The 26,553-nt window shown below is 41.4% G+C and overlaps 1 protein-coding gene across 2 annotated transcripts in view; it reads right to left on the bottom strand.

Moving 5' to 3' along the window:
* LOC126248919 (uncharacterized) overlaps positions 1-25,907 on the bottom strand; it is a 154,367-nt gene extending 128,460 nt beyond the window's left edge. For both annotated transcript variants that reach the window (XM_049950412.1, XM_049950413.1), the window contains exon 1: positions 25,696-25,907. In XM_049950412.1, coding sequence (XP_049806369.1) covers positions 25,696-25,806 — 111 coding nt within the window. In that variant the 5' untranslated portion in view covers positions 25,807-25,907. The remainder of the gene's footprint in view (positions 1-25,695) is intronic.
* Between the last annotated feature and the right edge of the window lie 646 nt (positions 25,908-26,553).

Genomic DNA, 26,553 nt, shown 5'->3' with positions numbered 1-26,553 from the left:
CATGGACGCGGGCAATATATGATGAAAGCAACTGTTGTCGGCAGAATCGTAGGGGAGGGATTCCAGTTTCTACAAGAAGGCTAGTCACCAGACTAGTGCGGAAGGCACCTGTCGCCAGTCTGACGCCACAATGGAGAATTGGGTCGAGGATCTGCAACGTTGAAGGTGCTGCTGAGTTGTACACCACGCTCCCGTAGCTGAGACGGGACTGGACTAAGGCCTTATAGAGCTGTTTAGCCTCTGTGTAAGTGAGCCTGTCCAAGGTCTTACACTCCATAATCTGCCATTCTTTCTGATAAATCGTGCAGTCTGACAAGCAAGGTGAATGTTTCTGTCCGCAATTGACACAAACAGGGGGCGGCGAACATGGGACGTTGGGGTGGGAGGCACGTCCACAATCCCGACAGGTAGGGTTGGTGTCACATCTCAATGACATATGCCCAAACCTCCAGCACTTAAAGCAGCGCATGGGAGGAGGGACGTAAGGCTTAACATCACATTGATATATCATCACCTTGACCTTCTCGGGCAGGGTGTCTCCCTCAAAAGCCAAGATGAAGGCGCCGGTGGCGACCCTACTATCTTTAGGTCCCCGAAGATACGTCGTACAAAGTGGACACCGCGGCGTTCCAGATTTGCACGAAGCTCGTCGTCAGACTGCAACAACAGGTCACGATGAAAAATAAGTTCCTGAACCATATTGAGGCTCTTATGAGGCGTAATGGAGACTGCAACATCACCGAGCTTGGCACAAGCAAGCAATGCCCATGACTGTGCTGGGGATGCTGTCTGTATGAGGATTGCTCCAGACCTCATTTTAGACATGCCCTCAACTTCTCCAAACTTGTCCTCTAAATTTTCCACAAAAAAAACTGAGGCTTTGTGGTCAGAAATGAGTCCCCATCTGTTTGGCTGCAAACCAGAAATCAAGGAGAATACGTCTCACCAGGTAATTTAGACCACCATTCCTCCCCTGGTGTGGACAGGGAAGGGAACGATTGGGGGTCATACTGTAAAGCATTGAACTTTCCTTTATTAGAGACTCGTGCTTGTGCACTATTCATATTTTGTTTCATGGTGGTCCCACGAGCAGCTAGGGGAAGGAATGTCCACCCAGACAGAGCCCCACTTGCCTGGGTAGGCCTAATACAACTGGGGGGTGGCAGGTTCCCCAGAGGTCGCCCGCTAGCAACTGTTCTACCTGAACAGCCACGCAACTCCTCGACATGCAGCACACCTTGAGATTGAGGCTTTTTTTATAGAGGTTTATACCATCCTCGCGACCCAGGCAGTTAAGCCAAGATCCCCGGGCTCTGTACCATACAACGTTCCACCGTCGCACCCTACAGTGGTTATTGAAGCACGCTCAGAGCTTACGGTATTGAGGACTGATGGCGCTTCCCAGTCCCCAGCTCAGGGACCCCGGGGTCACCAAGCCCGTACCCAGCAACGAAATGCTGAGCCCCCTGAGGGGCATCAGAATTGTTGCATCTGAAGTGGCACAGTTGCGGCAGAATGCTGGAGCCTGGCTAGCACTGGCAGTAGTCATTGCCAAATGCTCTGCAATCACCTGAGCGATGTCTCCAGGTGTTGTCTGGAGACACACCTTTTACAGCACTGCTGCTACTGGTAAACAACTCTGTTTACTGGAAATCCTCCTGGTGGCTTCCCATACTTTTGTAGAACAAGTAGAATGGTTGATAGAATCCAGGAACACTTGCAATGCCCTTTTCTTGCCCCCCTTAATAATGTATCAAACCTTGGCTCTCATGACTCAAAAAGCTGTGAGGTTGTCTCGTGTTGGGTAGCATTTAAACCGTCATAGTACCGCCCGCACATCTGATCCAGATTGCTGAGCAGCACTCATTGTTCCACCAAGGTAAATGTTGCCTCCTAAGATGATCTGATGACTTTGGGATGGATAAGGCAGCAGTATGGTGGACTGCTCGTGTCATGAAGTCCACCCATTCCTGGACACTGCCTTGGTTTTCAAACACAGCCAGCAGGCTGAAAAGCATCCCGTTAGCTCTGCTGATTGTCTGTTTTGGTGGCTTCCTTTCAGGTAATGCTCCTTACAGTATGTGGATCCACAGTGGAAAATGGTCACTGGAATGAAAGGCATTTGCTTCCCGCTGAACACAGTCTGCAAGGGCTGGAGAGCTAAAAGAGAAGTCAATGGCAAAGTATGACCCAGTAGCAGCTCCTGAGACATGAGGTTCTCCAAAACTTGACCCCTAGGGCAAGTTGAGTTTGAGCCCCATAACACATCATGGGCATTGAAGTTTCACAGTAGGAGAAATGGGCAGGGCTGTTTGTCTAGATGGCCTTTGAGAGCCTCACAGTCTATTGCATCCTGTGGAGGTAAATACAGTGAGCAGATAGTAATCCTCTGACTCACAGGAACTTCCATGGCTACTGCCTGTAGGTCAGTAACCAAGGCAAGTTAGGCCATCCTTGCAATGGAGGGCATAGTCCCATAGCACCGGGGCATCAGTGGCTTTAAAATGTGCTTCTTGTAAACACAAGCACAGGGGGTAAGCCTGGGCTAGAAGTTCCCGTTCATCCACATGTGTCCTGAACCCACTCATATTCCACTGCAGTATGGGAGCTATTGATTAGGGGCTTGGACCTTCACCCTGACTCTCAATGGGGTGGGGAACCTGCAATGGGTGGAAGTTCAGTCATGGGGCAATACAGTTGCCCTGGGCAGACTTCACTTTCCATTATTTCCAAAGGAGACTGATTACAAACGTCAGATTGAATGACGTTGACATAGTCTGATGATTTGCTACTTGTTTTGGCCCACTGTTGATGCTTCCCATTTGCTTTATTTCATTAAGCAGGCTTGGCAGAAGCTACTGCAGAAATGGTAGATGCAGTGATGAACTGTTTACTATACTCTGTCTTTGGGGGGCCATGGGTTCTGAAGTACCTGCAGCTTTGCAAATGCACTGGCAAACATAGAGGTGTTAGTGAAAACACTTGCAATGTCCATTTACGTATAAGCATTAGCTGTCAGAAGAGGCTTCTTAAGGGCTGAAATGAAAGGTGTAGTGAATGAGGGAGGCTGCATGGCCTTTATAGATCTTTTTGGCCTCACTATATGGGATACACCTCATAGTTTTCAGCTTCTGTACCTTTTGTTCTTCAAGGAAGGTACTGCTGCCCCTACTCCAGAGAGGGTGACTCCTAGTGCAACTGACACTTTGGGGCAGATGAACAATCAACTCTTTTGTGAGTGGCCTTACCCCATTTGTCAGAAGTGAAAAGAGTAGTGGGGGACATAAAACCACATGCTTATGCAAAGGAAACCTGCCTTCAAATGCTCTGGAAGTTTTGTGCTGTTAAAAGTAAGTATACATCAGTCTGACTTGGCCAGGTCGCCATCCACCCATTTTATTATATTCAAGATGTGGAGCTCCAGAGGAGTTTAGTTTTACAGAGGTTTGTTGCTTGTTGGGAACTAGCAGTTTCAAGCAATAGTGTCCAACTGTGTAAGTGTTTCACGGACTTTAAGGTGCCAGCAATGCCCTCTTAACCTTTTTGGATGCAGAAAGATGCCACTTCTTAAAGCTGCCTTCTTTCCTCTTAACTATTAAAAACACAGTCTAACTAGCAGTATGCATTCTGTCACAAGAAACAAAAGTAGTGGAGTTAATTTCTGTGTCAGGAGGACTGGCTACATGAGCCATCTTGTGAGATTGGCTGTTGCTACTCACCAATGGTACACCCATTCCATTGAGAGTTGAAGAGTTTAAGTTTGTGGTTTTTTTTCAGTCCCAAGAGTAGCTAGAGAAATAAGGGCCTACCCAGACAGAGCCCTGCAAGCCTGAGTATGTCTTATGCAACTGAAGTGCGGCAGTTTCTCTAAGAGTTTGCCTGCTAATGACTGTTCACCTCACCCGTCATGCATCTCATCAGCACGCAACACACCTTGAGACTGTGGACTTTTTTACAGAAGCTTTTACCATCCTGACGATTCAGGTGGTCAAGCCAAGAGCCCGATTTCCTGTGGCACACAATGTTCCACTGCTGCACCATACAGTGGTCGCAAAACAATGTCCAGAGCTTAAGCGACAGACGAGTAGCAGCACTTACCAGACCAAGCTCAGGAACCTCAGGCTTGCCAAGCCCATACCCAGCAAACGAATGCTGAGCTCCTGAGGGCTGTTATATGAAGAAAGAAAGAGACAAACAAGACCACTTTTTAAGGTTATCTCAAGTACTTTCTATGTATGTGGCAACAGAGTTTTGCTAAGTCAAAGATGAAATACAAACTGCTTGTAGATTGAAATTACAGCACGAGATCCTGTGTTAGCGTGAATACGGATTAGTTGAAGTAACACTGATGTAACATTAAAATGTAGGTGGATAACAAACACTGTGTATCACCTTACAAGTGATTAATTATTACACCAGATAATATTCAAAGTCAAGAAAGCTCAGGAAATAGCTTTCAAGTCAAAAAATGTAAAGGACACAATAAACAATTATGATGCATAAAAAAAGACATTAATTAGGTGCAGTCACCTGGCCATATGGACCCACCATGAAATGATGAGTAATAATAATAAATGCTCAGAATCACATTCATTCAGTCCTCACAACAAGCTCCTAATAAAAGGCAGTTTGCACCAGGCATGTATCTGTTGCATGTGGAACATTTTGATGCTCATTTAGTATAGGGTTTGTGTGTGTGTGTGTGTGTGTGTGGTTTTTTTTTTTTTTTTTTTTTTTTTTTTTTTTTTTTTTTTTTTTTTACCGAAATGAAAGGAAGCTCGAGGAGATAACTACATGCTTGCAATTGCACCAATCAGTAGGAAACCAAGGTTAATGTCCGCATATGATGAGCAGACCATAATTACAAAACAACTGAAGGCACTGATATAATAATCTGGTACCAGAGCATAAATGTGATTTACTGACCTAAATCTCCAAAGTACAACATACAAGTTTATTAACTGTTTAAATTTTTTACGAGAATTTTGGAATTAACTTCAGACAAAAATCTTTACATGCCAAGAATCAGGAAATGTGTATACTCTGTTAAGTACAGATGCTCTACCTATCGGTGATATATAATTATTGTGACTTCCTTCTAGTATTAGTTTGTCTACTGAAATCATTTACAGGTTCCCCAATCCTGAGGCCTAAGTAATTTACACTATTTTAGGTTCAATAAACAGCCCTAGACAAAAGGGTTATAGATTATTAGATCTTGAATCACCTCAGATCCCACTCCTCATTCTGCCTGTGTCAGATGCTATTTTATGTGAACTGTGTAAATAGCGGTTCTAGGCGCTAGTCTGGAACTGCATGACCGCTATGGTCGCAGGTTCGAATCCTGCCTCGGGCATTGATGTGTTTGATGTCCTTAGGTTAGTTAGGTTTAAGTAGTTCCAAGTTCTAGGGGACTGATGACCACAGCAGTTAAGTCCCATAGTGCTCAGAGGCATTTGAACCATTTTTGTGTAAATAGCAGGGTAAGAAATAAATACATTACAAAGAAAATGTACAATTCAGTGAGATATTTAGGGAATAATTTGCTTTATTCTATCAGATGATGTATATGATCAACTTTAGACTGAAATTAAGTGTATATTAATACATTTATTGAAATCTATGGCATTGATGATACATATATTGTGGCGAAAAATGTGAAACTCGTGCATTTGCAGTGAATGTAGTGTAAAACATGTTACTTTCAGATCAAACACAACTGTGAGTGCCCAAATTTAAAAACAAATAGAATGATAAACATGTCTTGTCTTTCCTGGCATATGATGATTCTGAAATGTTCTCAGATATTTAGCCAGGTGCCACCATGCAAACAGTGTGTTATTTCGACATTTCCAGGCAGTTCTAATGGCTGATCGTCTTCTGTTAGAAACCATACTTATCTGTACTCTGAAAAGCACTAAATTCTGCCCCAATGCTGATGACACTACCAATGCCTCATTTTTAGCAGTATGGTTGAAAAAGGTGCCCTTGTTGTTTCACAGAACGCAGCAGAGAAAATGTGGCATGAAACATACTATAAACGCACAAGGGTCATTCCACCGAAGCCAGATGTCTCCAAGGAGATGAAGAATGTGCTGAAACACCTCATAGAAGATACTGAGACAGTCACCACAGAAAAAGGAAATTCTACAGTCTTGCTACCACTTCAAGAATGCAAGAAAAATGTACAGCCTATTAGAGGATAATGCCTATAAGAAAGTAGATGATGATCCAACCAACTGTGTGTAGAGGAAGCCAACATAACTTCTCTAGAACATTATACATGAAAAGAGTGAAAAGACTTCATCCACAAGTGGCTGCAGCTCCGAAACACTAAGCATTACCTGAAGTCCTAAAGACGGGATTCCACTCCATACCATCGTAAGCAACACTGGCACACCAATGGTATCACCAGTGGTATCCAACGTGTTCATGGAGGCATTTGAAGAAGCAGCTCGTGAGTCAGCAATCCAAATACCCTCATGTTTTTTTCCAATACACAGATGATATGAGACATATTCAGAAAGTAAGTGTACTGTGATCATAACAGGTTGTGGTTTTGTGTTTTTTGAGGATTGCCTAGAATGTATGATAGAAGGGATCCCGTGGCCAGAAAGAAGCATTGCAGGAACACAATACTACATAAACTCATGTTGCAGTAACCAGTAGCATGAAAGACATCAATATGAAACCCTGCCAAGTGTGAGCCGGGTGCCATGATACACTTCCTACCCGCGAAAGGAATTACATCTACTGTGTGTTTTTTTTTTTTTTTTTCAAATCAAAACAGTTTATGGTGAAGGTGTAATTAACAGAATGAGTGTGTTTAAGTGATGTAGGGAGTTTAGTGGGGTCAGAACAAATGTACACGATGAACAGACAAGTGGAAGACCTTCAATTTTGACCGATAAGTTGATGTAAAAAATCGAAGAAACTGTTCGTGAAGACCACCAATTTACAGTGTATAAAATTTCTGCAGTGCTTCCACAGCTCACCAGAACTTTCTTATACAAGACACTGACAGACATTCTGGGATATCAGAAACTGTGTAAACAAGATGGGTCCCAAAAACGGTGGCCGCAGCACAAGAAAAATCAGATCAATAGCGCCTGTGAGTTTCTTGAGCGACTTGAATTGAAATGTGAGAATTTTCTGAGCTCTACTGTGACTGAAGATGAAACATGGGTGGTTTACTACACACAAGAGACACAAGAAGACGGTTGTCGCAGTGTCGTCACACCAATTAACTATCAGCCAAAAAATTCAAAATCACAATTTCAGGCACAAAAATCATGGCCTCAGTGTTTTGTAAGTGAAAAGGCATAAGTTTGGTCAAATTTCTGTCTCAGGAGGAGACAATCAATACACAACAATATTGTGAGAACCTAAAACAACTGAAAAGGGGTGTTCAAAACAAAAGGAGAGGAATGCTGATGGGGCAAATGTGCTTCTTGGTTGGCAATGCCCAATTTCACACAGCCTCAGTCACCAAGGTGCTTTTGGACTCACTTGATTGGGATGTTCTGTACTACCCCCTGTATTCCCATGACTTGGCACCTTCAGATTATCATCTTTTCACCTCCCTGAAGCCATACATGTCTGGGATTAAATTTTCAAATGCGGTCCTGAAAAGGGGCAGGAGCTGGCAGGAGAGTTCTTCGAGGAAGACATAAAGAAGCTTGTGCCACAGCTCACCACATGTAGTGAGCAGGGTGGTGATTATGTAGAAAAATAGTCAACATGTGTATCAACAATACCCTCTAATTTTTTTCAAATACACTTTTTCCAAATAAATATAAAAATCTAGACACTTATTTTCTGAACATGCCTTCGTAATCTGGCAACAAGATTTTTTACAACACCTGAACTTGATGTACCAAAACATCAGATTCATGAACAGAACCAACTTCTGTTTCTGGGAGTGCGAGTCAACCGTAGACCAGATGGGAAACAGAGAGTGTTTACAGCAAACAAACACATACAGATTTGTACCTGCATACCTCCTCCTTTCATGTGCCCTCACAACGAGAAGGCAGTCTGAGCACACTAGTGTACTGAGCTTACAAAATCTAATCAAGAGAGTTTGGCAGTAGAATTGCAGAACCGCTAGGCAGTTTTCTCAGAGGAACAGTTAAAACCACCTTCAGAGCCAATGAGTCTTTAAACTGAAGAAAGCTAGGCCACAACTTTCAGAGGAAGAAGAGCAACAAGTTGTGACAGCATTTATACCTAACACAGTAACACATGTAGCATATCAGTGGAAATTAGAAGGATACTCTTGGAACGTAACATTAAGTGTGTATTTTGCTCACTGCCCAAGACAATATCCTCAGGAGGATCTATTAAGGATGACTTAGGACTCCCAACACCATGAGTCTAACACAACCATTGCTAGTGAAGGAAATGTGCATAGGTCAGACTATCTGAATGGTATAGGAACGATGTGCTAAGCACATGCATCACACTGCCAACAAAGGCAACGGTCAAAAAGCACTGTAAAGGATAAAACAGCATTATGACAGCAGCAAGCTGTTAAAACAGGCCAACACCTTATGGGATTCTATTTTAAAAGAAGCGATAGAGATCTAGCTACATGATGAACTGATCAATAAAGGCAGCAGTTTGCAACAAAGTAAGGCTTGGAACTCAGCCGTGGGCTCAAAGCACACTGACAATATGTGGATAGATCCACTTGTGTCATGCTAAATGAAAAGCTGGGACCATAGCATATGGATGGCCATCACATCAGCAGCACTCCATCACCAGCAGCAGTGGCACAAAGACTGAGGACTGCAGCTCATGCCCCACCTCATTACTTTTCCCTCCCTCCTTGCCAGTGTAACAATTCACAGGTACCATGGCCTCAAGATCAACAGCTGGAGAGAGAGAGAGAGAGAGAGAGAGAGAGAGAGAGAGAGAGAGAGAGAGAGAGAGAGAGCAGGTATCTAAGACAACATTCAATGGAAGACAGTTTGTAATCAGGACTGCTGAAGGTGGCAATAAGTCAGCTTTTCATAATATTACACCATTTGTGTGACATCACCCAGATGAATACCCGAGGACATTTCAAAACATGCTTAAAAAGTTTATGTGAAGGCAAATGAGATTGTTAACTAAGAAGCAAAAATCATGTTGAACACAGAACACCACTTACTGCATCACAAAATATGAATGGGATCAACCACCAAAGGTACAAAGCATACTAATCTGTTTATTTATTAAAGGTATATCTGCTACACTCACAACTGTACTGAGCATTTACATTGATTCAGTTTTCCACAATTACCAAACTGTAACCCATGAGACAGTGTACAATTATCATCATTCCTTTTGCACTGACTAACTGTACAAACACAAAAAAATAATGTTTAAAAATGAGGGACTCTACAATAAAATACACGAATTATTATTGAACCATGATATCCTCACTCTCATTTTAACTAAAAATTAAAAAAAATCATGCAAAATAAATTTTATTTGTGCAAGTACTCTGTTACCTGCCACCTTGTTTAAAATTATGATCCATTATATGTAGCTCACAAATTTATTCACATAAGGAAATAAAATCACACAGCCTTTTGGTTTTTATTTTCAGCCTATATTATACTGTGAAATGTTAGGGCTAAGATAAATATTATTTCATGCCAGTGGTTACATGATAGATTGATAATGCTGGTCACGGAGCACTTTTTCCAATGGCAGGGCTTTCACCTCCGAGTTGTACCCGTTAAATAGGAGTCGAGGAACTTTCTTACAGCTGACCTCTCTGGTCTCAGGGATCATCATTTCGTCGAATCACACATATAAGGTGAGGCACCTATTTCACTTTCTGAGATGCTAAAAATATTGATAACATATTTTCGCTCTGACAGTCACCATGGTCTCGTAAAATAGGAAAAGGTGTGTAATAGTAACCTTTTTTAACTACTGATATGCAAGTACCAAATTAATTTTTCAAATGAAATTATGTGGTTCTTTTGGTTCCTGAACAGTAGCTTTAGATGAGTTCTGGTCCTGTTTATGCATTCTCCACACATTAGTATATTGTCATGCAGTTTTTCATTACTAAGAATAACCGTAGACCTAAAAAAATATTCACAAATTAAAAATGTCATTAAATACTTTACAAACATGTCTCCTGAGTACCAATACACTTGATCAGCCCAGACTGATTCCACTACATTTCTTCAAATCTTAAGACTGGGCAATACACAATTAATCAAGTAGCTCCCATCTCAGTGAAACCTTTTATTACTGAGAGAAGAATAAAATTCTGAATGGTGTGTACTCAGGCCACCATCGAGAACATATGGAAAACCTAATTTTATATATATATATATATATAATTTCTCTTCAGACCTACAAAATTGTTATATTGCTTAATTATATATTTTTATTTGCTTTTTGGCTGCTAATCATTATAACAACATTTGAGGCACTGTTTTAAATGATTGTGGTTAGCTGTTCCTTCACCTGTGACAAAGGACAGTCCACGCAAGCTATACATAGCTGCTTGGTTCTCGTCCTTCACTCTTTCAAAAAACTGCCAGATTGTTGTTCTCTGTATTGACATATAGTATCTAAAAATATTAATTTTTCATTTACAAATGTAATAGTATTCTCAGATAAGGCACTTTTGCAAGAAGAATCTGTACTCTACATAACCTTCAAAATATCTGCTAGTTTGTACGACACACAAAATTTATCAGAACAAGTAGCATCAATATCTGTTCACTGTCTTTCATTAAATGGCAACCTCATCCCATTTTCTCATCACCACCTATGATAACTCGTAGATGATCAGAGGGAATACTGTAGTTGGAAGCTCGAGTTTGTTTGCCAGTTAACCAGATTGCCTAACTAGCTATTCACCAGTCAAATTATTTCCTCTCCAACTGCTCATTGGCTCTTATAGTAATACTGGAGCAAGGAAACATCTCGCGAGTTTGACTGACTTGTTGGTTAACCAGATCCAGTGACCAGCTCTAGTTACTCATGAGTTAAAGCAAAAGACATGCATTTAAATTAGCAAATGTAGTCTACAAAGAATTCATCCAGTTCACCAAATTTAAGCGAAGTTCCAGCTACCAGGGATTTAATATTGTTAGTTTAAGCCAGTACCTTGATTAGCTGATCTTGCAGGAAAGGGCATTTAATGGCTCGAGTTAGGTGAGGGAATCTCAGTTAAAACCTTGCTACTGAGGTAGGTAACGTGTAAATAAGAATCACTATAGGTGGTGTTAGTATATTATTACTGAAGTACACAACTAAAAAGAAAAGTATAGCAGATTACTCCCAGCTGCAAGTAATGATCACTCCTGACCAGAAAAAAATGAGAAATTTGAGCCAACTGCAGCCAAGACCATACATGCGGCTGTGTTTGCCCTTCCAGTCACCGCAGCATTAATGATGATGCAAATATCTTCATGTGGACCTGTTGGCAAGTTGATTATCAAAAAGCAAGCATTCTAAAAGTAGTGTAACATAAGTAGCAGCAGTCTACTATGTAAAAATAAGCCTGTATTAGTGCAAAATAAAACAAAAGTGTATACTCTCCCTCGGGATGTCTAAAAATAGAATTATTCTATGTAAAGGAAATATCACGATAAGTAACTAATAGGAAACTCAAGAAAATTATTTCCTTGCTCAAATAGCCGGCAAACATGAAACACCCTAATAACAAACAGATTATGGCCAATTAGTGTATCTTATTGACTGGCTGTTAAAAATTTTCACTCAGAGCAGAGTTTTCTACTATCAGTACGCTGTTGATTTTTTTTTTTATATATGTAATAAGTGATTTCATCTGCATTCCCAAATATATAATAGGTATCTTGACTCGTGTTCTGCAGTAAAAGGTTACCTAGGAAACATACACAAACACATAGTTTATAGAATGAGATTTTCACTCTGCAGCGGAGTGTGCGCTGATATGAAACTTCCTGGCAGATTAAAACTGTGTGCCCGACCGAGACTCGAACTCGGGACCTTTGCCTTTCGCGGGCAAGTGCTCTACCATCTGAGCTACCGAAGCACGACACACACCCGGTACTCACAGCTTTACTTCTGCCAGTATCTCGTCTCCTACCTTCCAAACTTTACAGAAGCTCTCCTGCGAAACTTGCAGAACTAGCACTTTCAGGAGTGCTAGTTGGTTGGTTGGTTGGTTTGGGGAAGGAGACCAGACAGCGTGGTCATCGGTCTCATCGGATTAGGGAAGGATGGGGAAGGAAGTCGGCCGTGCCCTTTCAGAGGAACCATCCCGGCATTTGCCTGGAGTGATTTAGGGAAATCACGGAAAACCTAAATCTGGATGGCCGGACGCGGGATTGAACCGTCGTCCTCCCGAATGCGAGTCCAGTGTCTAACCACTGCGCCACCTCGCTCGGTCAGGAGTGCTAGTTCTGCAAGTTTCGCAGGAGAGCTTCTGTAAAGTTTGGAAGGTAGGAGACGAGATACTGGCAGAAGTAAAGCTGTGAGTACCGGGCGTGAGTCGTGCTTCGGTAGCTCAGATGGTAGAGCACTTGCCCGCGAAAGGCAAAGGTCCCGAGTTCGAGTCTCGGTCGGTCACACAGTTTTAATCTGCCAGGAAGTTTCACATAGTTTATAATTTTAGTCACATGGTGAAACACTTTAGATATACTTTTCATCTGTCTATACAAACAGGATCACTCTCAACACAATCATGTATGTCTACAAACAAAACAATCTCTAGTGATGTGCTAATACTTTTCTGAGATCACCAATTTTTTACTGTTCTATAATAGTTCTAACAGATTGCTACCAGTGACGTCATTAGATACTGGATTGAGCCATTAGTGACAAGGATATTGGAAGGAACTAAGTTACCTTGAGAGAAAAAGCTAGTCTTTTACCTATAATGAGACAGGGAGGCTACTGACAACCTAAACCAAAATAACCAAAAGCAAGGACAAAGCACATACTTGTTAATTGAAAATTCAAGAACAATGTCACTAGTGTACAGCTCATTTACCTGTACTTATATTAAGTGGCTCAGTGGTGAAGTGCCAGCCTACAAATCTGAAGTTCTTGGGTTCAATTCCTGGTCATTCCTAAGATTTTTATCTGTCACTTATCACTTATTTCACATCTGGCAAAGTTTGCTGAGGTGAAAGATGCCAATTCACACTGTGATTTGGAATCCACGTTAAACTGCAAATCCCCTTTAACTGGCTGGGTAAGCCAGTTCTCAACCCTAGAGGAAGGCAACAGCATACCATCTTCAACAGGCCATGACTAATAAGGCACTGTAGTATTCAAAAGAATTTTTGGATTGATGAAAGCTTTACCTTTTTTTTGTATTAATAGTATTTCTGGATACCAGACTGTAATGAAAACTTCAAACCATTCTAAACTACAACAAATCAAATTGTCACAAAATGAAATACTAAAAAAGTAAGAAATTTAGTAATGGCTTTGAAGAGCTGCTCAAGAAAGGTGGGGTGTCATACCACAGGTGCAAAAAAGTCAAAAGACAGAAGATCAACATATTTTAAATTAAATCAAAGCAACCATGTGAAGCTTTTAACACTGGAAAGCAAAGAGTTATAAATGGACTTCAGAGAAACTTTAGTCAAGGGAGTGAAATCATTCAGTCGGTAGCATCCCGGCCAAATTAACAACAAAATCAAGACAAATAAACATAATTCCAAATTCTGTTTCCAAAATTATTTCACAGTTTGTAACCTGGTGGATTTTCTTAATGAGAATTTGACAGAATTTCTTAATACAAGTGTGCCCAACATGACTGGGAGTGATCACAAGACACTAAGCATTTTCAAGAATACTGGAAAGACTAATCTAGAGACCCTGCAGACCTATATCACATACGCCAGTTTGTAGAACAATTCTGGAATAGATCTTTAATTTTAATGTGATGACTTGGCTCTTTGCTAATAATCTCCAGTGCCAAAATCAGCATAATTTTGGAAATGACAACCAAATTAAATCCAGCTTCCTCTCTATTAAAAACACAGAAGGCTATGTAGCAGTGCCTTCAGGTGGAAGCCATGTGCCTGAATTTACTGAATTCTTCTCATACACTTAATCAATGAAGTATGCACAGGGCTATTACAAATGATTGAAGCGATTTCATAAATTCACTGTAGCTCCATTCATTGACATATGGTCACGACACACTACAGATACGTAGAAAAACTCATATAGTTTTGTTCGGCTGAAGCCGCACTTCAGGTTTCTGCCGCCAGAGCGCTCGAGAGCGCAGTGAGACAAAATGGCGACAGGAGCCGAGAAAGCGTATGTCGTGCTTGAAATGCACTCACATCAGTCAGTCATAACAGTGCAACGACACTTCAGGACGAAGTTCAACACATATCCACCAACTGCTAACTCCATTTGGCGATGGTATGCGCAGTTTAAAGCTTCTGGATGCCTCTGTAAGGGGAAATCAACGGGTCGGCCTGCAGTGAGCGAAGAAACAGTTGAACGCGTGCGGGCAAGTTTCACGCGTAGCCCGCGGAAGTCGACAAATAAAGCAAGCACAGCCGACGGTTTAGAAAATCTTACGGAAGAGGCTAAAGCAGAAGCCTTACTGTTTACAATTGCTACAAGCCCTGACACCCGATGACAAAGTCAAATGCTTTGAATTTTCGGCGCGGTTGCAACAGCTCATGGAAGAGGATGCGTTCAGTGTCAAACTTGTTTTCAGTGATGAAGCAACATTTTTTCTTAATGGTGAAGTGAACAGACACAATGTGCGAATCTGGGCGGTAGAGAATCCTCACGCATTTGTGCAGCAAATTCGCAATTCACCAAAAGTTAATGTGTTTTGTGCAAATGTCACGGTTTAAAGTTTACGGCCACTTTTTCTTCTGCGGAAAAAAACGTTACAGGACACGTGTATCTGGACATGCTGGAAAATTGGCTCATGCCACAACTGGAGACTGACAGCGCCGACTTCATCTTTCAACAGGATGGTGCTCCACCGCACTTCCATCATGATGTTCGGCATTTCTTAAACAGGAGATTGGAAAACCGATGGATCGGTCGTGGTGGAGATCATGATCAGCAATTCATGTCATGGCCTCCATGCTCTCCCGACTTAACCCCATGCGATTTCTTTCTGTGGGGTTATGTGAAAGATTCAGTGTTTAAACCTCCTCTACCAAGAAACGTGCCAGAACTGCGAGCTCGCATCAACGATGCTTTCGAACTCATTGATGGGGACATGCTGCGCCGAGTGTGGGACGAACGATTATCGGCTTGATGTCTGCCATAAAGGGGCACATATCGAACATTTGTGAATGCCTAAAAAAACTTTTTGAGTTTTTGTATGTGTGTGCAAAGCATTGTGAAAATATCTCAAATAATAAAGTTATTGTAGAGCTGTGAAATCGCTTCAATCATTTGTAATAACCCTGTACTTGGATAACATTCAATTAGATGTGCTTACTGACTAAGGAATCCTTACCAAGTACGAGGGCTATCCACAAAGTACATTACGTTTTGGAATTAAAAATAAATAAAGTATTGGAATTTTTTTTATTATACACAGATGAAAGCCACACTTAAATACTACTTTTCTACATAGTTGCCATTTAAATTAAGGCACTTATCGTAGCGATGGACAAGCTTGGAAATTCCTTCGTCGTAAAATTCAGCCGCCTGCGCCTTCAACCACGTAATGACTGTCCTTTGGGACAGAAAAGGTGTGATTTTTGTGGATTTCCTGGAAAGAGGCACCACAATAAACTCTCAAAGGTATTGCCAAACTCTGCACAACCTCAGAAGAGCAATACAAAACAAGTGCAGGGGAAAGTTGGGCTCAAAGATCTTGCTGATTCACGACAACGCCTGGGCCCACATGGCAAATGCCACTCGTGAAGTTCTCGAATCTTTTAAGTGGGAGTTGTTTCCTCATCCGCCGTACAGTCCCAACCTGGCACCGAGTGACTTCCACTTATTCCCAGCAATGAATAAGTGGTTGGCTATGCAGCATTTTGATGACGACGCACAGCTTCAAGAAAAGGTAACCACGTGGTTGAAGGCGCAGGTGGACGAATTTTACGACGAAGGCATTTCCAAGCTTGTCCATCACTACAATAAGTGCCTTAATTTAAATGGCAACTATGTAGAAAAGTAGTATTTAACTGTGGCCTTCATCTGTATATAATAAAAAAAATTTCCAATACTTTATTTATTTTTAATTCCAAAACGTAATGTACTTTGTGGATAGCCCTCGTATAACCTAATATACAATTATACAGGCTGTATCATAAGTAATAGTGAAAAACTGACAAGGATGGAAGTATATTCAATAACATAACCAAAAGAAGTTCTAATGAACATGGGTCAGAAAGAAAGCTGTATATGTGATAATTACGGACATGTAGTAATGTGCCATCACTGATGTTAGTATAAAACATTTTCCAGTTAGGACGCATGTACTTGAAACATAAAGTTTTTGATTAAGTCCTCATCTAATTGGGCTTATATTTCACCCATGACCTAACTTAACAAGAAATACAATACTACTTCAGCACATTGAACTTGTTATAATTTACACTGAAGGGATACTTCCTAGCATCATGTCACACCTCCTACTGCCTGGCGTAGTGCAGCAACTTGACATGGAATGGAGTCAACAAGTCATTGAAAGTCCCCTGCAGAAATACTGAGCCATGCTGCCTCTATAGCTGTACATAATTGCGAAAGTGTTGCTGGTGCAGAATTTTGTACACAAACTGATCTTTTGATTATGTCCCACAAATGTTCAAAAGGGTTCAGTCAAGCAATCTGGGTAGCCAAATCATTCACTACACCAGAATGCTTTTCAAACCAACTGCAAACAATTGTAGCCTGGTAACATGGTGCACTGTTGTTTGGGAACATGAAGCCCATGAACGGCTGCAAATGGTCTTCAAAGTAGCTGAGCATAACCATTTCCAGTCAATGATTGCTTCAGTTGGTCCAAAGGACCCAGTCCATTCCACTGCCCACGCCATTATGGAGCCACCACCAACTTGCACAGTGCATTGTTGACAATTTGGGTCCATGGCTTCATGGGGTCTGTTCCACAATTGAAGTCTATCATCAGCTCTTACCAATGAAATCAGGACTCATTTGACCATGCCACAGTTTTCCAGTCATCCAGGGTCGAACCAATATGGTCACCAGCCCTGGAAAGGCAGTGCAGGTGATATCATGCTGTCAGCAAAGGCAATGGCATCGGTCATCTGCTGCCACAGCCCATATGTTCGTCATATCTCCAACACTGATTTATGTGGTTATATCACGCAGTGTTGCTCATCTGTTAACACTGACCACTTTATGCAAACACTGCTGCTCTGGATTGTTAAGTGAAGGCCACCGGCCACTGCATTGTCCGTGGTGAGAGGTAATGCTTGAAATTTGGTATTCCCGGTACATTCTTGATACTGTGTATCTCAGAATATTGAATTCCATTATGATTTCCAAAATGGAATGACCCATGCGTCTAGCTTCCAATACCATTCTGCATTCAAAGTATTTTAATTCTCACCGTGTGGCCATAACCAGGTTGGAAACCTTTCCACATGAATCATCTAAGTACAAATGACTGCTCCACCAATGCATTGCCCCCTTTATACCTTGTGTATGCATGGCTTGGACTGACAGTTGTCATTAGGGTTAGGGTCCACATTGACCGAGAAGTTTTTAGAAGTCTACAGAAACCAGCTGGATATAGTGGTCCCTATAATAGCACAAAAAACTTGATGAGTTGCTAGTTTAGTGTATAGGGGTCTGAAGATGGTGCCAATGAGGCACCAAAAGTGGTAGCTAAATAAAATTATGCCTCTTGGTATCTATTTCCTTCAATTCTTTGACCAGCCGCAGTTCCATACCATTTACACAAGACAGAATTACAGAAAAGCTGCTACAATTGTCGCGAGGGGTCCAGGCTGGAGTAGGGAGCATTATGGTCTGGGGAATGTTTTTGTGGCATTCCCTGGGTGATCTCATCATTCTGGAAGGCACAATGGATCCACAAAAGTACGCATCTGTTCTTGGGGATCATGTCCATCCCCTACATGCATTTTTTTTTCCTCGACACAATGGCATCCACCAGCAGGACAATGCAGTGTGTCACACAGCTTGCTGTGTACATTGGTTTGAAGAGCACCAGGATGTGTTTACCAAATTGCCCATAACACCCCCTCCTGGTTGCAGGGTATTTTCTTTCAGACACTTCATGCCATCTGAAGAAAAAAAAAAACGGCCACCTACCACAACTCAATGGAGGTCCAGCTGTGGTACTGACAAGGGAACCTCCCCATCGCACCCCCCTCAGATTTAGTTGTAAGTTGGAACAGTGGATAGGCCTTGAAAAACTGAACACAGGTCAATCGAGAAAACAGGAAGTAGTTGTGTGAAACTATGAAAAAAATAAGCAAAATATAGAAACTGAGTAGTCCATCTGCAAGATAGGCAATATCAAGGTTACTATGAGCTCAGGAACGCCGTGGTCCCCTGGTTAGCGTGAGCAGCTGGGGAACGCGAGGTCCTTGGTTCAAGTCTTCCCTCGAGTGAAAAGTTTTCTTTCTTTATTTTCGCAAAGTTATGATCTGTCCGTTCGTTCATTGATGTCTCTGTTCACTGTAATAAGTTTAGTGTCTGTGTTTTGTGACCGCACCGCAAAACCGTGCGATTAGTAGACGAAAGGACGTGCCTTTCCAATGGGAACCAAAACATTTGATCGCAAGGACATAGGTCAAACGATTCCTCCACAAGAAAACACGTCTGATACATTCTATATGACACTGGTGACGACATGTGCGTCACATGACAGGAATATGTTGTCGACCCACCTAATTTGTACTCTTGGCGAATAGGGAAAAAGATTCTTCTACCTTGCCCGATTTAGGTTTTCTTGTGGATGTGATAATCGCTCCCAAAAAAGTGCTGAAAACATTAGAGTTTGTCACATAAACTGCAACAAATGAATGCAGCAGTTTCACAGTCGCACAGTTTTCCCTGTGCTCTGTCAAAACATATGTTTTTAACATTTTCAAATTTTTCCGTGTGTCCAAGCAAATCTGAACATGTCCTGGAACTTTGGAGAGCGAAGTTGATTATGTGTGAGTGCCTGAACTTTGATAATTGTCTGAAAACAAAAAAATAAACATTTTGCCGGAGGGAAGACTTGAACCAAGGACCTCTCATTCCGCAGCTGCTTACGCTAACCAGTGGACCATGACGCTCCTCAGCTCGCAGTATCCTTGATGTTGCCTATCTTGGACATGGACTACTCAGTTTCTATATTTTGCTTATTTTTTTTTCATAGTTCCACACAACTTCTTCCTGTTTTATCGATTGATCTGTGTTCAGTTTTTCAAGGACTATCCATTGTGCAAACTTATAACTAAATCTGAGGGGGGTGTGATGGGGAGGTTCCCTTGTGAGGTACAAATTCCAGCCTTCAACATTGACGAACAGCAGTCACAGTGGGTGAAGGAACCATGTGTGTGCTGTGGAGGTCCATATGCAGCAACTTTTGCTGACCTGTCATTGAGGAGACACTGTTGGTAGCCCCTTAATTCATTTGGGCAGTCAGCTGTTCAATAGTTGCACATCTACTTGGCTGTACACATCTCCACAGCTGTTGTTCACTCCTGTCATCTATGGCCCACGGTGCACCGTAGTTGCCTCGGCACTGGTTTTGCCATGCAAGACGTACTTTAACCACAGCGGCATGCACACAGCTTACAAACTCAGCCATTTCAGAAATTCTTCCACCCTTGGCTGAAAGCCAATGATCATTCCCTTTTCAATGTCAGATAAATTGCTTTTTTCTGCATTAGAACAATGACTGCTTGGTTTTACACATCCCCCTGACAAGCTTTATATATTCTTCGCTGCTAGTGCTGCCACCTGTGTGTGGTTATTGCACGCTGACATCAAAGATAGGTGGTGGTCACATTAAAGTGACTGGACCATGTAGTTTCATAAAGTTTTGAAAGGCAATTCTCTTGGTATTTAATTTTCCTGTTTGTCACATGTAAGATTTTCGTATCTTCTCTGATGTCAAAGAAACACAGTATAGAGCTTCTGAAAGGTCTTCATGCTTGAGGGTGTTCCGGACAGACTGGGTGATTATAATTAAAATGCTGCTACTCACAGAGGCCCAGTATCGGCAGATATCGTATTGCATTAATGATTCATGCTGGTAAACTAATTAGTTCCAACTGTGCCCAGCAGGTGCAAATGTGGCACTGTAGACTATTTGTATGACAACATGGATACACACTATCATTTGGCAAGCAACAGCATAAGTGAACAGGAAGGCTATTATGAAGAGAAACTAGCTTATGTGAATGGCAGTGCTGCACTGAGAGAGTATTGCCGACGGAAAGGTCTGAGGAGAGGCTCCATGTAAATTCAATGATTTAAAGAAGATGATAATGAAATTCATAAACACAGTGGAGCTTGGGGTGGAACCTGGAAGAGGAAGTTTTTGACAAGGTTGCTGTTGCTGTAACTGACTGTGCAGCACATTCCCTGCATAGTGCTAGTGCTCATGCAGTGCCATAAGAACTGTCCATCCCATGGTCAAGAGTATAGAAAGTTCTGCAGTTTATTTGACACTGGGTCCTATACAATATCTAAATTGTGCAGCAAATGTTCTAAATATATTCTTCAGTTTCTTGCATGGATCAAAGCTGATGACATGTGGCTGGGCAATATTCTGTGAAGTGACAAGGCACATTTTACACTACAGATTGCAGTGAATGCTGAATTTGGGGTACTGTTAAACTGTGTGTTGCACATGAAGAACCATTGCACTTGCCATATGCAAATGGGCGGTGAGTATTCAGCACATTTATTCTTGGTCTGTTCTACTTTGAAGAGAATACACCCAGAAGGCCTGTCAGGTGTGCTGTGAATTCTGAATGTTATCGAAACCTCCTTGTACAGCATGGGATTCCTGCTTCGGCAGAATGCAACTGGGTGGAAATCACATTTTCACGCAAGATGGGGCAACACTCATGTCACTCGCACAGTGAAAGATCTGCTTATGCAACCTTCCATGAACATGTTACCTCCAGAGATTTTATAGATGCATGGCCTGCATTATAACTGATCTGAATCCGTGTGACTTTTGGCTCTGGGGATATCTAAAGGAACACGTTTACCAGAGACATATTCGGTCTCTACCTGATCAGAACGCTAGTATACATGAACATGTTGCTCAGATTATACCAGAAGTGCCACAGGTAACTATTGATAATGTGATTTTACGAATGCAGCATTTCTACATCTCTGGTACTCATACTGAACAAATTATTTGAGTGGCAGCTAATAATTAAACCATTATGGCTTTCTCACTTGTTTGACCTTTTCTGCCTACATATTGCTCCTAAACTCTTATATGATAATATTTCTATAAATCTTTCTCACATTCACAATGAAAGATTTGCACCTGGTGGCCACAACTGGAACTAATTTTCTTTTTCCGATTTTAAATTGGTTTCGCTTTAAAACACATACCAAGCTTCACTCGCATACGATAAATACAGCTTACACTGGACCTCTGTGAGTAGCTGCACTTAGTTGGTGAATTTTCCATTCCTACAAAGGTCAAAATGCTTGTGAAATATAAAGTCTCCTAACTTTAATATTGGATATAAATAATTTGCTAGTTTTCTGCATTTTGCTGTGGTCCTGGATTCCTCAAAATACTTTTCTGAAAACTCTCTTTTTTAAAGAATCTGATTTTGTTAATGTTTAAGTCACACAAGTGTACATGATAACACTGCCATAGGAGATAACAAAGTGAATACAAACAAAACAACATGTCAGTGACAATGAAGATTACTGGCATCCTTACAACAATGATAGGATCATTTAGTTTCAGCACAAGATCATGAATATGATACTTCCAACCCTTCATTTATCTTCAGAACTAAGAGTTTAAAAATCTTCACCCATTGAAACGTCCTGGCAGATTAAAACTGTGTGCCCGACCGAGACTCGAACTCGGGACCTTTGCCTTTCGCGGGCAAGTGCTCTACCAACTGAGCTACCGAAGCACGACTCACGCCCGGTACTCACAGCTTTACTTCTGCCAGTACCTCGTCTCCTACCTTCCAAACTTTACAGAAGCTCTCCTGCGAACCTTGCAGAACTAGCACTCCTGAAAGAAAGGATATTGCGGAGACATGGCTTAGCCACAGCCTGGGGGATGTTTCCAGAATGAGATTTTCACTCTGCAGCGGAGTGTGCGCTGATATGAAACGTCCTGGCAGATTAAAACTGTGTGCCCGACCGAGACTCGAACTCGGGACCTTTGCCTTTCGCGGGCAAGTGCTCTACCAACTGAGCTACCGAAGCACGACTCACGCCCGGTACTCACAGCTTTACTTCTGCCAGTACCTCGTCTCCTACCTTCCAAACTTTACAGAAGCTCTCCTGCGAACCTTGCAGAACTAGCACTCCTGAAAGAAAGGATATTGCGGAGACATGGCTTAGCCACAGCCTGGGGGATGTTTCCAGAATGTACTGGCAGAAGTAAAGCTGTGAGTACCGGGCGTGAGTCGTGCTTCGGTAGCTCAGTTGGTAGAGCACTTGCCCGCGAAAGGCAAAGGTCCCGAGTTCGAGTCTCGGTCGGGCACACAGTTTTAATCTGCCAGGACGTTTCATATCAGCGCACACTCCGCTGCAGAGTGAAAATCTCATTCTGGAAACATCCCCCAGGCTGTGGCTAAGCCATGTCTCCGCAATATCCTTTCTTTCAGGAGTGCTAGTTCTGCAAGGTTCGCAGGAGAGCTTCTGTAAAGTTTGGAAGGTAGGAGACGAGGTACTGGCAGAAGTAAAGCTGTGAGTACCGGGCGTGAGTCGTGCTTCGGTAGCTCAGTTGGTAGAGCACTTGCCCGCGAAAGGCAAAGGTCCCGAGTTCGAGTCTCGGTCGGGCACACAGTTTTAATCTGCCAGGACGTTTCATATCAGCGCACACTCCGCTGCAGAGTGAAAATCTCATTCTGGAAACATCCCCCAGGCTGTGGCTAAGCCATGTCTCCGCAATATCCTTTCTTTCAGGAGTGCTAGTTCTGCAAGGTTCGCAGGAGAGCTTCTGTAAAGTTTGGAAGGTAGGAGACGAGGTACTGGCAGAAGTAAAGCTGTGAGTACCGGGCGTGAGTCGTGCTTCGGTAGCTCAGTTGGTAGAGCACTTGCCCGCGAAAGGCAAAGGTCCCGAGTTCGAGTCTCGGTCGGGCACACAGTTTTAATCTGCCAGGACGTTTCATATCAGCGCACACTCCGCTGCAGAGTGAAAATCTCATTCTGGAAACATCCCCCAGGCTGTGGCTAAGCCATGTCTCCGCAATATCCTTTCTTTCAGGAGTGCTAGTTCTGCAAGGTTCGCAGGAGAGCTTCTGTAAAGTTTGGAAGGTAGGAGACGAGGTACTGGCAGAAGTAAAGCTGTGAGTACCGGGCGTGAGTCGTGCTTCGGTAGCTCAGTTGGTAGAGCACTTGCCCGCGAAAGGCAAAGGTCCCGAGTTCGAGTCTCGGTCGGGCACACAGTTTTAATCTGCCAGGACGTTTCATATCAGCGCACACTCCGCGGCAGAGTGAAAATCTCATTCTGGATCTTCACCTATTATTTGATCACCCTGGGCAACTAAATTTGAGCGATACACGACTTCTGCAGAAGAAACTCCATGTTTGTTGTAGTGACATGATATTTTTTTTCCCCTGTATGCTGGAAGACAAGGTTACCTACTTTGTATTTCCTATATAATTTATGTCACTTTAACACGAGCACATGAAATTTATTGTGGAAAAGGCAAATGATTGGGTGGGAATTCTGGTGGAGGAGTACATCTTACAAGAGTCCTATATGACCATGATGATTGTTATTTTGTCTTACATCCTTATCACAGAAGACTGAAGAGATCAGAAAAAAAAAAAAAAAAAAAAAAACTGAACAAGTTACAACTGTTTGCTAACATAAGAATACTATAGGTTAAGTGTAAGCAAATTTAAAGTGAAGCACAAAAGAAAGAAAATTTGAGCACCACATTTCGATTTGTGTGTGTGTGTGTGTTTTTTTTTTTTTTTTTTTTTTTAAATATACCAGTAATGTCATAGAACAATTACTATCTTAGGCCCTAGTCTTGTTTTTCAGTTCATATATGAATATGCCTCATAATATAACAATTGGTTTCATGATGCAGACGCACATTGTTCTAAGAAGTTATTTTTCTGATGACTGGACATGGTTCTCTTGTTGTTTGTTTAAAATATATGATTGTATACATAATACTGTAGGGCTAGTAACGTCTTTTCTACTATTCCCCCCCCCCCCCAAACACAGTTACAAAACTAATAATAATCAAACAGAATTACAATAAAAAGAGCATGAGACAGTATAAGATGAAGCATATGGGAAGTATTTTTGCAAGCACAACAAGTAAATTATAACAAAAACATAACAGAGGGTTGTTTAGGATCAAATATCTGCTCCAGAAATAAAGTTCTTCCTTATTTATTATTTTTATGCAGTAATATCTAGTTAGTGAAGATGAAAATATGAACATTTAGTTTCTAGTTGTACTTTTACCACATAACCTATTCACACATACTCTACAGATGTACAATTCGCACTTAAGTGTGTGGCAGAGGTCTAGATAGAGAAAGTAACACAAATAAGATATGCAAGATGTGGCTGGAAAAATATAAGAATGGAAGGAAAATATAAAGATGAACCAGTTAACACAAGGAAGCTCAACCAAACTGGAAACTAGATGTCAATAATAGAACACAAATCATTTGAAGGAGTTTTACAAGTAGATAGCAGTAATAATTATTATTGGTCACAGCCATCAATGATATGGAACCATGCACTGTTGACACACAGTGCACTTCCACTCTTTCACAACGTCTGAGAAGTTTATAACCCAGATTGATGACTGACGATATGAATTCAAACATAAAATGCTATGTAGACCCTGCCACACAAAATTAAAAAAACAAATTAATATATAAGCCTCTCAAGACACATTTTTGTGCCCATTCTTAGACGAATAAATTACTAGTACTAATAACACTGCTTCTGAAAAAATAATACTGTCCGAGTATTCAGAATCGTGGTGACAAACAGACGGCATTTCAAAATACGAAACTGTCGAAAAATATTTAAATACTTGCAGTTTTTCAGATGCATATGTTTCATAAACAACAAATTTGTATCCACACGACTAGGAATAAATAATAGCGAATGGTCAATACAGCTACACAATTGTCCATTTAACACAACAAAGTAATACAGTACCACTAATATGGTTCGATAGTTTACGAGGCTGTAACGGAAATAAGGTGATTTTAGACAACAGTTTCGGAGGGAGCACACGGCTAAATAACATTACTTTTGGAGTTGTTAGCAAAACAACAGTTAGAAATATTTGAATACATCAGACTTCTGGGGTCAAGGAAATTGGAGATGTGTAAAATAATTTTTGGCAGTGTCGTGTATTACGAACGACGGAAATGAGTCACTGAAAACTCAGGGCAGAACTTGGGCACAGTGCTTCACTTGGCTAAAGTTCAATGGAAAGTACAATGTCGATAAAAAGAAAGTTTTAAAATGATTAATCCGCAAGTACAAACACTGGATCAAGTAGAAATCAAGGGAAAATAGTGGCAGATTGTCTAACACTGTACAAAGAATAACAAACGTACCTGAAATTCTTTTTCATAGCTCCCATCAACTTTCTGGTTATCCAGATTCTCGACGTGATTCAGAAAATTTTGTAATATAGTTCGAAGAGGAGTCCTCCCTTGATCTTTCATTTCCGCCCAGCAGAAATATTCACTTACACGAACATTCAAAACAAACACAATTCATAACACTCATTTCCACTCATCACAACTAACTTTGGCGTTCTAAACCACTAAACATCTTTGACAGTTGACAGCAAACCAAAGAATACAGACATCACTGCAGGAACCTCATGTTTAGCATCGCAAATTGAAAGCCACAGACATACATTAATGTATGTCTGTGTTGAACAAGGAGGTAAAAATTCTACCTCCATGGTGCTGAAAGCATAAAGTATAAAAACCTAAGGAGTGTGCATTCGGATGCGCAACACGCAGAACAGCAATAAATGAGACGCGCCAGTCCCGTGTTAAAAAATGGAAACATGGAACGATAGCAGCGCTCCAAGTGAAGTGGAGATGAACTAAAGAAAAAGAAAACATTGTGTGTCCCCCCCCTCCACACCCGACGCCTTTAGCCCAATTAGTAGGTTTTTTTTTTGTGCTTTTGATTTTCACCAATACAAATCTTCTGAACTTCCAAAGTTATGTTTATGGCAAGCATCAGTATAAAACAAGTTAACGTTTATCACAATACCAACGGCGTTTTTTGTAGCATGAATATCTTTATGTAAACCTACAAAAAAAAAAAAAAACTCACGAATGTGAATGGAAGTATATATCATCATCGGTACAGGCAGATTATTTCGAATAATTCATTAATTTACTAACAGAAAATTTTGCTATCCTTGTTATCTTTATATTTTTCTTGTCTTACAC

The sequence above is a fragment of the Schistocerca nitens genome, chromosome 3 (genome assembly GCF_023898315.1).
Source record: "Schistocerca nitens isolate TAMUIC-IGC-003100 chromosome 3, iqSchNite1.1, whole genome shotgun sequence".
Taxonomy (NCBI): Eukaryota; Metazoa; Arthropoda; class Insecta; order Orthoptera; family Acrididae; genus Schistocerca; species Schistocerca nitens.
This window is presented reverse-complemented; position numbering and strand designations above follow the sequence as displayed.